The sequence below is a fragment of the Podarcis bocagei genome (genome assembly GCF_964188305.1).
Source record: "Podarcis bocagei genome assembly, chromosome: 9".
Lineage (NCBI taxonomy): Eukaryota > Metazoa > Chordata > Lepidosauria > Squamata > Lacertidae > Podarcis > Podarcis bocagei.
In genome coordinates this window covers 64,380,468-64,392,977 of record NC_138134.1, presented here as the reverse complement: position 1 = coordinate 64,392,977, position 12,510 = coordinate 64,380,468, and the positions used below count along the sequence as shown (strand labels likewise).

General features: G+C 45.2%; 1 protein-coding gene and 1 long non-coding RNA gene across 4 annotated transcripts in view; one reads left to right on the top strand and one right to left on the bottom strand.

Annotated features, from left to right (window-relative positions):
- The window catches only part of FAM13A (family with sequence similarity 13 member A), a 149,046-nt gene that overhangs the window by 99,746 nt on the left and 36,790 nt on the right, over positions 1–12,510 (bottom strand). For 2 of the 3 annotated variants that reach the window (XM_081206972.1, XM_081206971.1), the window contains one exon: positions 6,938–7,018. In XM_081206972.1, the coding sequence (XP_081063098.1) occupies positions 6,938–7,018 (81 nt within the window). Of the gene's footprint in view, positions 1–6,923; positions 7,019–12,510 lie in introns of those variants that run through there. The other variant, XM_081206973.1, reaches the window with a different exon arrangement.
- Positions 5,836–12,186, top strand: LOC308594434. Its single transcript, XR_014011476.1, has 3 exons — positions 5,836–6,324; positions 11,805–11,872; positions 11,961–12,186. It is a non-coding gene; the product is annotated as an uncharacterized lncRNA (long non-coding RNA).

The following is a 12,510-nucleotide window of genomic DNA, read 5'->3' as shown; positions in this document are numbered from 1 at the left end:
GCTGGTGTGTGTTTGGGTGTATGTATTGGGTGTGGCGAGCTGTTTTTTGCCAATGCTGTGAAATCTCTAAGGCAGAAAGCGTGGCTATGCACCAGGGTTGCAAATGAACAAAGGGCTAACTGCCCTTATAAGACCACAATCCCCAAATGGCATGTTGCATGCAAGAAAGCCAGAGTCACACCTCTTCGACTGCATACATGTCAAACATTTAAAGCACATTGCGTTCCCCAAAGATTTGTAGATCTCACAGATCTACAAATTCCCAGCACCCTTAATAAACCAGTTTCCCAGGATTCTTTGGGTGAAGTCATGTACATTAAATTTATGGTGCACCTCTTCCAGGTGAATGCAATGTTTTATTGTGCTCTCCACCCCATCCTGCAAACTCCCCGCTAAATCCCAGAGCTGCTACTGGGCACGAGGTGGGTAGCATAAAGATGGGTCAGTTTAGCCATTTTTCTCCAATGACACTTCCTTTCATTACACAAGGTTGCCAAAAGGTCCAAAAAGCACTTTGAGACAGGGGTCATCTGCCTTCTACGAAAAAACCAGAACTAAATAGTGAATTTTACTCAGCTCTTGGGAATATAAAATACACTTAATTTGCTGAAACAACTGAAGGGAAACATGTACAAAGGGCAGATTTATCTCCCCACATTTTAAAAAAAATAAATAAAAGCAGCCACTGGTCCTGATGTTTCCAAGGAAACAGGATATATGAAAAAAACCTTTTCCTGAAAGGTCTGGTGGAAGGGTGGAAAAGCCTGAGGCTTCTAATAACTTTTGCCAATCTTCTCCTATCCACAACAATTCGTGAGGTTTCAACAGAGGGCTCTGGTTCCTTTCCACTCTGGGACCTCCTTTGCGCATGGTAAGTCTCTGTGCATTCCCACATTTCGCCCGGTTCTTCTATACGGCACAATAAAAGCTGCTTGAGTTCCAGAGTTACACACAAGGATGGGGGAAGCGATGAATAACCAGCGGATTGTTTCTATATCTGACAATCAGACCTGAGTTGACTCAGGTTTCATGTACTGGGAAATGTTAAGTCTCTTGCTCAACTCAGATGACTGGAATATACAAGTGGAGAAATGGGACTTTGTCACTCCTTCCAGCATTCTAAAAACGGTTTCCTGAGAATGGCATTAATCCGCAGAATTAAACTGGCACGTAGCTTGTGTAGAGAAATGGGTGTTGCTGAATGAACTTGGTCAAGGAGGTCAACCTTCCAGGATTTTTGGTCAGATTACGAAACAAAATGTAAACTTGGTTTATATGTAAAACCAGGGGCAGCCGAAGTGGTACCCTCCAGATATGGTTGGACTTCAACTCCCAACATCCTAGATCATTGGACCTGAGCCAGGGAAGATGGAAGATGGAGTCCAATAATATCTGGAGGGCACCACGTTGCTTATCCTAGCCAGGCATAAAATAATAAAATAATAATAATAACAATAATAAATTGTTTCCTGGTTCAGAAAACCGTGCTCAGGGCGGTTAACAACAAATTTAAAACACTTAATTGATGCAACAAATACAGCATAAAATACAGTACAAAACGTGAATAACCATGAATTCAGAATTCAAAAATCAATTTAGTGGAAAAAACCATCCAATAAACATTAGATGATCACAAGGGCTAGATGGTTAAATTAGTCCTATTTTGGCCAGCAAGGGGATCCAGGGGAGAATTAGCTATGGGATCCCAGAGCGGGTAATCTTCATAAAAAGTGGATGGGGCCATCCAATGAATGTTGGGAGGTTCAAGACATGCAATAGAATGTACTTTTTCACACTATGAGAATCGCCATCACATGATGGTGTGATGGGCAATTAGTCACATGGCTTAAAAAGGGAATTACGGACCGACTTGTGGAGGACAAGGCTGTCAACACCTATTAGTCATGGTGCCTTCTTCCTACTTCCCCTGTCAGTGGCAATACAGTGGTACCTTGGTTCTCAAACACCTTGGTACTCAACACCTTGGTTCTCAAACTCCGAAAACCTGGAAGTAAGTGTTCTGGTTTTTGAACGTTTTTCGGAAGCCAAACGTCCAATGCGGTTGTCGGCTATTGTTTCTGGGGCACCTGCACCAATCAGAAGCTGTGCCTTGGTTTTCAAACATTTCGGAACAAAATAAGTTTGAGAACCAAGGTACCACTGTATTTAGCGCTTTTGTTTTTGAGGCTTTTGGGGTTAATTTGTTTTTGTGACTGTGTGGAACCCAGTTCAGCTACTGATTGATTGATTGATTGATTGAGGAAAAGCCCCCCATCTAAACAATGACCATCATCAGTGCAGGTAAGAAAAAAAAATGTAATTTTTATTTTTATCATCTACAATACTGTCTTATTTATTTTATAGTATGGTACATTGATTATTGCTTGGTCCCAGCTCCTGCCCACCTAGCAGTTCGAAAGCACCTCAAAGTGCGAGTAGATAAATAGGGACCGCTCTCCAGCGGGAAGGTAAATGGCGTTTCCGTGTGCTGCTCTGGTGCTGGCTCACCAGCTGCGGCTTAGTCACGCTGGCCACGTGACCCGGAAGCTGTCTTCGGACAAGCGCCGGCTCCCGGCCTCTTGAGTGAGATGAGCGTGCAACCCCAGAGTCGGTCACGACTGGACCTGTTGGTCAGGGGTACCTTTACCTTTACCTTTACATTGATTATTGCTTTCGTTTTATGGATCAATGGTCTCGTTAGATAATAAAATTCATGTTAAATTGCTGTTTTAGGGGTTGTTTTCAAAAGTCTGGAATGGATTAATCCATTTTGCATTACTTTTAATGGGAAAGCGCGCCTTGGTTTTGGAATGCTTTGGTTTCGGAACGGACTTCCAGAACGGATTAAGTTTGAGAATCAAGGTACCACTGTATAGCAGTTGCTGAGAATCACACGTGGGGAAGAGTGCTGCCGCGTTCGTGTCTTGCTTTCGGGCTCCCCATAGCCATCCAGTTGGTGTCTGCGAGAACAGGATGCTGGACTAGGTGGGCCTTTGGCCTGATCCAGAAGGGCTGTTTTTATATTATGTTCTTATGCAAGAAGGGACGCGGGTGGCGCTGTGGGTTAAACCACAGAGCCTAGGACTTGCTGATCAGAAGGTCGGTGGTTCGAATCCCCACGACGGGGTGAGATCCCGTTGCTTGGTCCCTGCTCCTGCCAACCTAGCAGTTTGAAAGCACGTCAAAGTGCAAGTAGATAAATAGGTACTGCTCCAGTGGGAAGGTAAACGGCATTTCCGTGCGCTGCTCTGGTTCACCAGAAGCGGCTTAGTCATGCTGGCCACATGACCCAGAAGCTGTATGCCGGCTCCCTCGGCCAATAAAGCAAGATGAGCGCCGCAACCCCAGAGTTGGTCACGATTGGACCTAATGGTCACGGGTCCCTTTACCTTTTACTTAAGCAAAATTACGCCAAGATGCATAAGGAAAGGCATTGAACACTGATGTGGAATGAAGGAAAGAACCAGACAACATACCCAATGAGAAGCGAGACGGCACAGCCATCGTGGTTCTCCTGCAGCTGCCAACTGGGCTGCTGGCCAATTTAACAAATGGTTAAAACATCACTGCTACAAGCACACGGTGAACCTGTCAATCCCCAGTCTGCAAAAGGTGCATCAACAATATTTCAAGGCTGGCTCACTTTCCCGGATCAGCTCTCGAGCCGTCAATACAAACATTAGAGGCAGACGCTCTCTTCAGTCTGGGATGGTAGAAGCCTAGCTTGCTTTAATATTCAAGTTCACCGGGTCCAAAGATCTATATGCAACAGATCCCTATTTTAGCACGCCCGCCCTTATACATTCGCGTGTCGAGGTATCAAGTGCCCCTGGGAACAGGCACCAAAGATAGTATAAATACAACTTTATGAGTACATAACTTGCGCGTACTTGAGCTCTGGGTGAACTGCAGTGGGCGGGGTGTTAAGGCACCAGTGTCAAAACTGAACCAATATCCAAAACAAACATTGATATATGGCAGGGGAATGGCTAAATATCTCCTGTCAATTTGCCAAAGAGCTGGGCATACGTGCTGGAACAGGCCAAGTGTGGAGTACAGCTGGGGTCATATCTAAGGAACCTTTGTTGTTTATCTGGTTCTTCCAAAATAAGTGCCTGATTTATCTACTGAATGAAAAGCAATCCTTAATTAGAGCACGCCCCAGTTATGGAAGAAAGCAAAGCTCTCTTGGAGAACATTTGCTGTGAAGGGCAAGGACACCACAAACAAGACTCTCAAAAAGCAAAAATAACTCTCTGCTGAACAACAGTCCACATTTTAAACCAGTTGGTGAGGTTGGGAGGGAGACATATCTGGCAACCCAACATCAAAAAATGTTTACTTTCAAAAGCTCTGCAGAATTTGCAGAGAAGTTGAGGGGTTCAGGCTGCCTGTGAGCTTCTGTGCCCTAAGTGTCCAAAATTTGCACAGCTGATCAAGCGTCACTTGTGCCAGATATTCTGTGCAAACTCCCCCTTCAAACAAAACACGCCTTAAGCCTGCATTTAAATTTAGGGCTCTGTCTTATGTCTCAGAGATGAACTCCACGTGACGCTTTGCCTCACACACATTTCCCCCACGTATTTTATGCTTTTACAATACACAGCCACAAAGGTCACAACAGAAGCCTGAAGTATGGGGGAGAGGGGGATTTTAACACCTTTCCTCTGGGGAGAGGGTGTTTGTTGCAGCTTGAATTTTCTGTTTTTCCTCTACACCCTATCTTTCCCCCCATAATATGGGGAACAACTGGAAGGCTTTTTTTCTTTTTCTTTTTCCAGGAAAACCACTGCAGGGAAATGGTTAAGACGTCCTTCCACCCAGTTAATCTTCCACTGCGAAACATCAGAGGAAAATTGACATATGATCAAGCATCACATGGAGGTGGGAAAAACGCGTCTGAGCTGGACCACAGTCAGCCTGCAGATGGGAGGCCACATGACTGAATGTGTCCAGCAAATAATATTCCACACTGCATTTCCCCATCATGGTCCATATTGCAACAAAAGTCTGATTTTTGGGGGGAAGCAGTTCTGATGCGCAAGAGCTCCAAATCAGCTTTCATGACGCTGCCTGAATTTGTTGCGATCTCATCTGAAAATAGTGACAGTCTGGAAATGCCCAATGCCTTTAAAAGTTGCGCATGCAGAAGAAACGCCTGCAAGTTTCAGGTTCATCATCATCTCAGTTTTCATTTTTTAAAAACGAAAGATCCTCCTAGTCCTTGTGATATACAAGACACACTTTAAAGTGTTGTGGGCAATGCCTGCTAAGATTTGAAAAGCCAGAGGTGAATAAGCAGTCCTAGTGTTTGGGTGTCGGGCATCAAGAATCCTTCGCAGTTCCTGGCAGCCTCCCCAAATTAAATTATGCAAAACAGCAATTAGTGCAAAGTAAGATGAATTATGAGACACGGGTGGCGCTGTGGGTTAAACCACAGAGCCTAGGACTTGCCGAACAGAAGGTTGGCGGTTCGAATCCCCGCGACGGGGTGAGCTCCCGTTGCTTGGTCCCTGCTCCTGCCAACCTAGCAGTTCGAAAGCACGTCAAAGTGCAAGTAGATAAATGGGTACCGCTCCGGTGGGAAGGTAAACGGCGTTTCCGTGCGCTGCTCTGGTTCGCCAGAAGCGGCTTAGTCATGCTGGCCACATGACCCAGAAGCTGTACGCCGGCTCCCTCGGCCACTAAAGCGAGATGAGCTCCGCAACCCCAGAGTCGGTCACAACTGGACCTAATGGTCAGGGGTCCCTTTACCTTTACCTATCAACCACTTGCGAATAAGTGAGATTGCCCAGGGTGTCAGGATGGCACCTGACGTTTCCACCATTTGGAGGTGCATGCCTGGGGATCCATGGATTTTGACTGTTTTCACACAACAGCAACACAGCCTGTGGAATTCTATCCGCTGTATTTTATCTGCAGAATCAGAATGAATTTCAGGAACCAAAACATGACTTCCGAGTCATCTGGCCCCAAAATGGCAACAAGGCATTCTGTTTTGGCGACTGTAACCCTGGTTTAAGGAGTCATTTGGCGCCCAGCTTATATGTCTGAGTTTCTAACACTGCTGACAACAGCCCATTCCAGAGGTTCTCAATCCTATGAGGGGAGAGAATAGGGCTATGCTCATTGGCCGAACCCCCTCCATCGTGGTCCAATCAGCCCTGCCCCAACATCTTCCATAAGCTCTTATTGGAATTCTGCTGCAAGGAGGCTGTTCTACCCTCCACACAATTTAGCATCCTTCCCAGTGCAGATGTCTAGTCCCAACACATGGAAGGCTGGGCAGCTGGGAACGTGACAGACGGGGCAGGGCCATCAAAGGTACCCCATTCTCCTTCTTGACACAACAGAGGGCTGTAGCTTAGTGGCAGGGCACCTGCTTTGCATGCAGAAGGTCACAGGTTTGATCCCCAGCATCTCCAGGTAGGGCTGGGAAATACCGCTATCCGAAATTCTGGAGAGATGCTGCCAGTCAGAGAGGACAATTCTGGGCTAAATGGACCACTGGTCCAACTCAGTACAGTGGTACCTCGGGTTACAGACACTTCAGGTTACAGACTCCGCTAACCCAGAAATAGTACCTTGGGTTAAGAACTTTGCTTTAGGATGAGAACAGAAATTGTGCGGTGGCAGTGCAGCGGCAGCAGCAGGAGGCCCCATTAGCTAAAGTGGTAGCTCAAGTTAAGAACAGTTTCAGGTTAAGAATGGACCTCCAGAACAAATTAAGTTCTTAACCCGAGGTACCACTGTATAAAACACAAAAACCTCAATAGGGCTAGTGCCGCTAGTCCCAGCGGCCCCAATCCCCTTGGAATTAGTTCAAAAGGACAGCTCCCAATCCTGAAAGATGGAAACAAGCGAAAAGAAGAAATGCAGTTCAAAGCAAATGCAGCAATAGGAAAGTATGATGGCGAACACACCAATTTTTCTGTACCTTGTGCCTTGGACTCAGCTTTGGCAGTTCTCTGTCCACACTTGTCCGAATGAGTGATGGTGTCTGCTTGCAGCCAGCCTCCTAGAATGAGACATTACACACAGTTAACAAAAAAAAGGGTGTGAGAAAATTTAGAAAAGATGATGTACAGGTGGTACATCACACCAGCAAAATTAGGAAAAATGTACAAAACAGAAAATAAGGCCTGCTGGAAGTGTAAAATTAAAGAAGGCAATTTCTACCATATGTGGTGGACTTGCGAGGAAATGAAGAAATTTTGGGATCTGATTTATAACGAGTTAAAAAAAAAATTTAAATACACTTTCCCTAAAAGACCATAGGCCTTCCTATTAGGAATAATCGGGGATGAAATTAAAAAAGAAGATAAAACACTATTCCAATATTCGACAGTAGCGGCTAGAATATTAATTGCACAAAATTGGAAAAGTCCAAATACCCCAACGGTCAGAGATTGGCAAACAAAATTATTTGAATATGTTGAATTAGCAAAAATGACGCAAAAAATTAGAAACCAAAAAAATACAAAGTTTATTAGCGATTGGAATAAATTTATGGTATATATTGAATGAAACTATAGAAACTTAAAAACTACAGCAGGTCTGATATAAATCTTATGATGCGCAAACCATTAACAACTCTTAGCTGCAGAAAATAGAAAGAATTTTTATCAAGAAGCCCGAAATCGGGAGGGAAGGAGGTCAATAGGTGTGTAGAGGAAAGATCTAAATATCTAAAGATATATTCAAGGAGTAAGACAAGGAACTGTAACGGAAATTGATGCTATTTTTGTGTTATGTATGGATATCTTTTTTCCCCTTTTTTTCTTTTCTTTTTTCTGTAACTGTTGTTTTGTTTTTTCTTTTGGTTATTTAAGTGAAATTCAATAAAAAGAAATTAAAAAAAGGAAAGAGAAAAAAAGGGGGGAAACAAAAAAAGGGTGTGTGTGTCGGGGGGGTGTTGGAGTGTGAAATTAGGAACAGCATGCTATTTCTAAGCATGGCTTTGTTCATGCGATCTGAAAAACAACTTTGTTTTGTATCACATGTTTTGAATCTAAGTGCTTACATCTCCTTTATGTTATCATTTTTTAAAAAATAAAAAAATCTGGATTTGCTAAAAGTGCAAGTGTAACGAAAGGGGGGATGGGGCTAAAAATATATATCAAAAGGCGTATTGCTCTATACTTTCTGCCTTGGTTCAGACCACACCTGGAGTACTGTGTCCAGTTCTGGGCACCACAATTTAAGAAGGATGTGGACAAGCTGGAATGTGTGCTGAGGAGGGTGACCAAGATGATCAAGGGTCTAGAAACCAAGCTTTATGAGGAATGGTTGAGGGAGTTGAGTATGTTTAGCCTGGAAAAGAGGGAGGTGGAGAGGAGATATGACAGCCATCTTCAAATATCTGTCAAATGGAGGCCTTTTTTCTCCTGCTCTGGAGGCTAGGGCCTGAACCATGGGTTCAAGTTACAAGAAAGGAGATTGTGACTAAACATCAGGAAGAACTTTCAGACAGCAAGAGCTGTTCGACACTGGAACAGACTCCCATGAGAAGTGGTGGACTCCCCTTCCTTGGAGGTTTTTAAGCAGAGGTCGGATGGCCATCGGTCATGGATGCCTTAGTTGAGAATCCCGTATTGGATTAGATGGCCCTCAATGTCCCTTCCAACTCTCCAATTCTATGATTCCATGGAAGGGCAAAAGTACAAAGATACAGCGCAGGTCCAAAGTGATAATTACCTCATCCAAAGATTCCCTTTGCAAATAATAAAGATTTATAAAAATGAAAGTATTCTCGAGCTGTGAACTCCATAATTTTTCAGACTATGGTTTCTATATAGTCTTAAATGAGTCAGATATTTGCACATACTGTTGACACTGAGTGACCATGTACCTCAATAGTTGTATGAGAAATAAAACCATGCTATTACATTTTTGAAAAAAACTGCCATTCGAGATCTACTTTCAGTTTATGAGGTATCTTCCATAGACTGTCGCACCACATTGCTGGGAGTGAAGTTATGAAGCTAAGCGCTCAAGGGACTGAAAAACAAAAAACACGTAAGCAGAGCCAAACCAAGGTTTGTTTTCTATACATGTAGAAGCTCAGTCTACAGTGGAACCTCAGTTGTCGAATGCTTCGCAAGTCGAACGTTTCGGTTTTTGAACACTGACAACCCGGAAGTGAATGCTTGTTTTCGAACGTGCCTCGGAAGTCGAAAGCCTTCTGAGGCGCATTTCTCCATTTTTCCAACGGATTTTGCCGACCGGCAATTGCACCTCGGTTGTCGAACATTTCAGAAATCAAACGGTCTTCCGGAACAGATTACGTTTGACAACCAAGGTTCCACTGTATAGTTCTAACCTATGGTTGAGTCTTAGCCACTTCACAGCTTGCGCAGTGATGTTAGAACTGAGCAGGAGTATCAAAGTAAACTCTGTTGACTCATACAGACAGAGAAAGATATTATGCACTTGTTGTGGGAAGGGCTATTTAAAGATTCGTCATCCTTTGAAAGAGATGTCCAAGTGATGACTCTGGTTGACTCATGCACGATAGATGGGGCAGACGATTCCGCCCCTTCCCTGGCAGCTAAAAAGGATATCAAAGGTAAAGGACGAAGACGTTGGTAAACTTTCACCTGCAAGGGATTGGACAGCTCTCCCCATCACTCCTTATTTAACAATGTTTTGTTGTCTTATCCTATTTCCACCCCACTGATCCCGTGGTAAAAATACCCATCTGCTCCATGAAGTATAAACAGATATAGGCCCTATGGGAAGAAAATGTTCTTTTGGAGAGGAAACAGTAATTAAGGAAAACAATTAAGATTTTGTTGGCAGTGCCTTCACATGCTTTACTTACAAGTATACTGCCTACATTTATGGCTTTACTGCTGGCATGAACTCTGGTATAGCAGAGGATAATTACTTTACATTGACAGTGCAACAGCACTGAGTGGATCACAGGATCACAGAGTTAAGGAAGTTACCCTAGAGATCATGCAGTTCAATTCCCTGCTCAGTTGTCAGGGCTGGAGCCAGACGCAGGTCAGCACGCAAGAAGCAGAGTTTGTTGGTGTGGTTAACCCTTTGTTCAAGGAAATGGCAACACTTCCCAGCAGGCCTTGCCCCTATAGGTAAAAAAGGTAAAGGACCCCTGGACAGTTAAGTCCAGTCAAAGACAACTATGGGGTTGCGGCGCTCATCTCGCTTTCAGGCCAAGGGAGCCGGCGTTTGTCCACAGACCGCTTTCCTGGTAATGTGACCAGCATGACTAAACCACTTCTGGCACAACAGGACACTGTGACGAGTGCCAGAGCACACAGAAACACAGTTTACCTTCCCACCACAGCGGTACCTATTTATCTACTTGCACTGGTATGCTCTCGTACTGCTAGGTTGGCAGAAGCTGAGACAGAGCAATGGGAGCTCACCCCGTTGCAGGGATTTGAACCGCCAACCTTCTGATTGGCAAGCCCAAGAGGCTCAGTGGTTTAGACCACAGCGCCACCCACGTCCCTATAGGGACACAACTATACAGGAGTTGCCAGGCCTGAGGGTTTCACCTCCCTCTGCACTGCTCTAAGACTCCACCTCTGGATGTGTCTCAAGCAGTCTCAAAACTACGACTGTGTACCTCTGGTTGTGCGTTCTTCAGAGATTGGGCTAGGGGAGTTTGTTGCAGCAGGAGAGGGAGACTCCCGGAATTTTTCAGCAGTCTCTTGACTCCTCCTCTTCTGCATCAGCCTCTGAGTCTGAACTGCTCCTTGCCACCGGCTCTTCCCGCTCACTAAACCCTGTTGCCCCTTCAGTATCAAGCCCCTTCTCCCTCTGTCCTCTCCTCAGTGTCCCACCACCAATCGCCTGGCTCTGAGGCTTCCTCCTCTAGGGTTTGATCCCCAGCTGGTGCTTCCCACCATTCCTCTTCATCCAGCCAGTCCCTGACAGCAGTGCAAAATTTGCAGTGTAGGCCTGCCTGGCAGATGTTCATCCAATCTCTGCTTAAATGCTTCCAGAGGAGAGGCCAGCATCCCCTCCCCCCCGGCAGTCTGTTCAACTGCTGAGCAGCTCTTACACTTAGCGGAGCATCTCCAAATGCAGGGATGAGGCACCTGTGAGACTCCAGCCCCCCTCTCCCCCAGCCAGCATGGCCAGCAGTCATAGATGACAGGGGAGAAGGCCACAGGTCCCCCATCTCTCTCAAAACCTTTCAGCTCAGTATGAATGTTACAAGGTTTCATTCAGAAATAAGCAGTCAGTAAGTATTAGCATTTTGCTGGATTAGCACCACACCCAAGCCAGTATTTAGCGACCGTTAAAGGAGAAAAGGAATTTAACATTGTATGAAAATCTTAACATGCCTAAAGCGAAAGGCTTCGAGAGTCTTGCAAGCTCAAGGAGGAGACGCAGATTTCCAGGGGTTGTGAGCTGGGATGGCAAAGGTCACAGAAGCGGTAATCTTCTCCTATCGGGTTTTCCTGGTTAACGGGGTTGGGGCTTGCTGCCAAAGGACGGCATTGCGTTACAGGATGTAATGACAGCTGACAGCAAAAGGTCTAAACAGTATGTCTCGAAGGATTGGAAAAGAAGAGGTATGATGAAAATTTAACAGGATCCATTATACACACTCTGGCTTTGGCGTTCTCAACAGACAACCGAAGCATATTAAAATCAAAACTACAGTATTGAAACTGGGGGTGGGGAAATCTAAACCACATGTCACACTTTGAGCACAACATTCCTTTTCCTAATGGAAAAAAAACTACCATGGGACACTGCTATCTTTTACCTCCAGGCTGCTTTCCTGCTCAGAATTTCACCCCTGTTTGCTTTTCTTCCCACAGATGGGGAAACTATACAGAGACTGGTATTATTTTCTCCTTGCAAGCAGAAAAGAAGGCGGAGCCAAGGGGTGGGTGACGTGAGTGGGTAAATGTCTCTAGCAGGTATGGGGCTGAGGCCCTCCTCTCCACTGCTAACCCTTCCACTGTTGACCATAGCCTCCCCCATGGCAACATTTGGATGAATCCAAACCACAGTGGAGGAAAGTTACCTGCAGCCTGGACCAAAGTCATGGAAGAAGAAGAAGAAGAAGAAGAAGAAGAAGAGGAGGAGGAGGAGGAGGAGGAGTTTGGATTTGATATCCCGCTTTACCACTACCCGAAGGAGTCTCAAAGCGGCTAACATTCTCCTTTCCCTTCCTCCCCCACAATAAACACTCTGTGAGGTGAGTGGGGCTGAGAGACTTCAAAGAAGTGTGACTAGCCCAAGGTCACCCAGCAGCTGCATGTGGAGGAGCAGAGACGTGAACCCGGTTCACCAGATTACGAATCAACTGCTCTTAACCACTACACTACACTGGCTCTCCAACTGGAAGTTGGAGGTGGGGAGAGGATGAACAGCCTCCCATCAAAAGAGAAACTCCCACAGAGCTCATTGCAAACTTTACCATGTCACCTGCCAAGATACTACTTTGATACCATGTGCAATTACTTGAACCCCCCCCCCCCCAAAGGAGAGAGGGATGCAAAACAATCTTAATACAGGCAC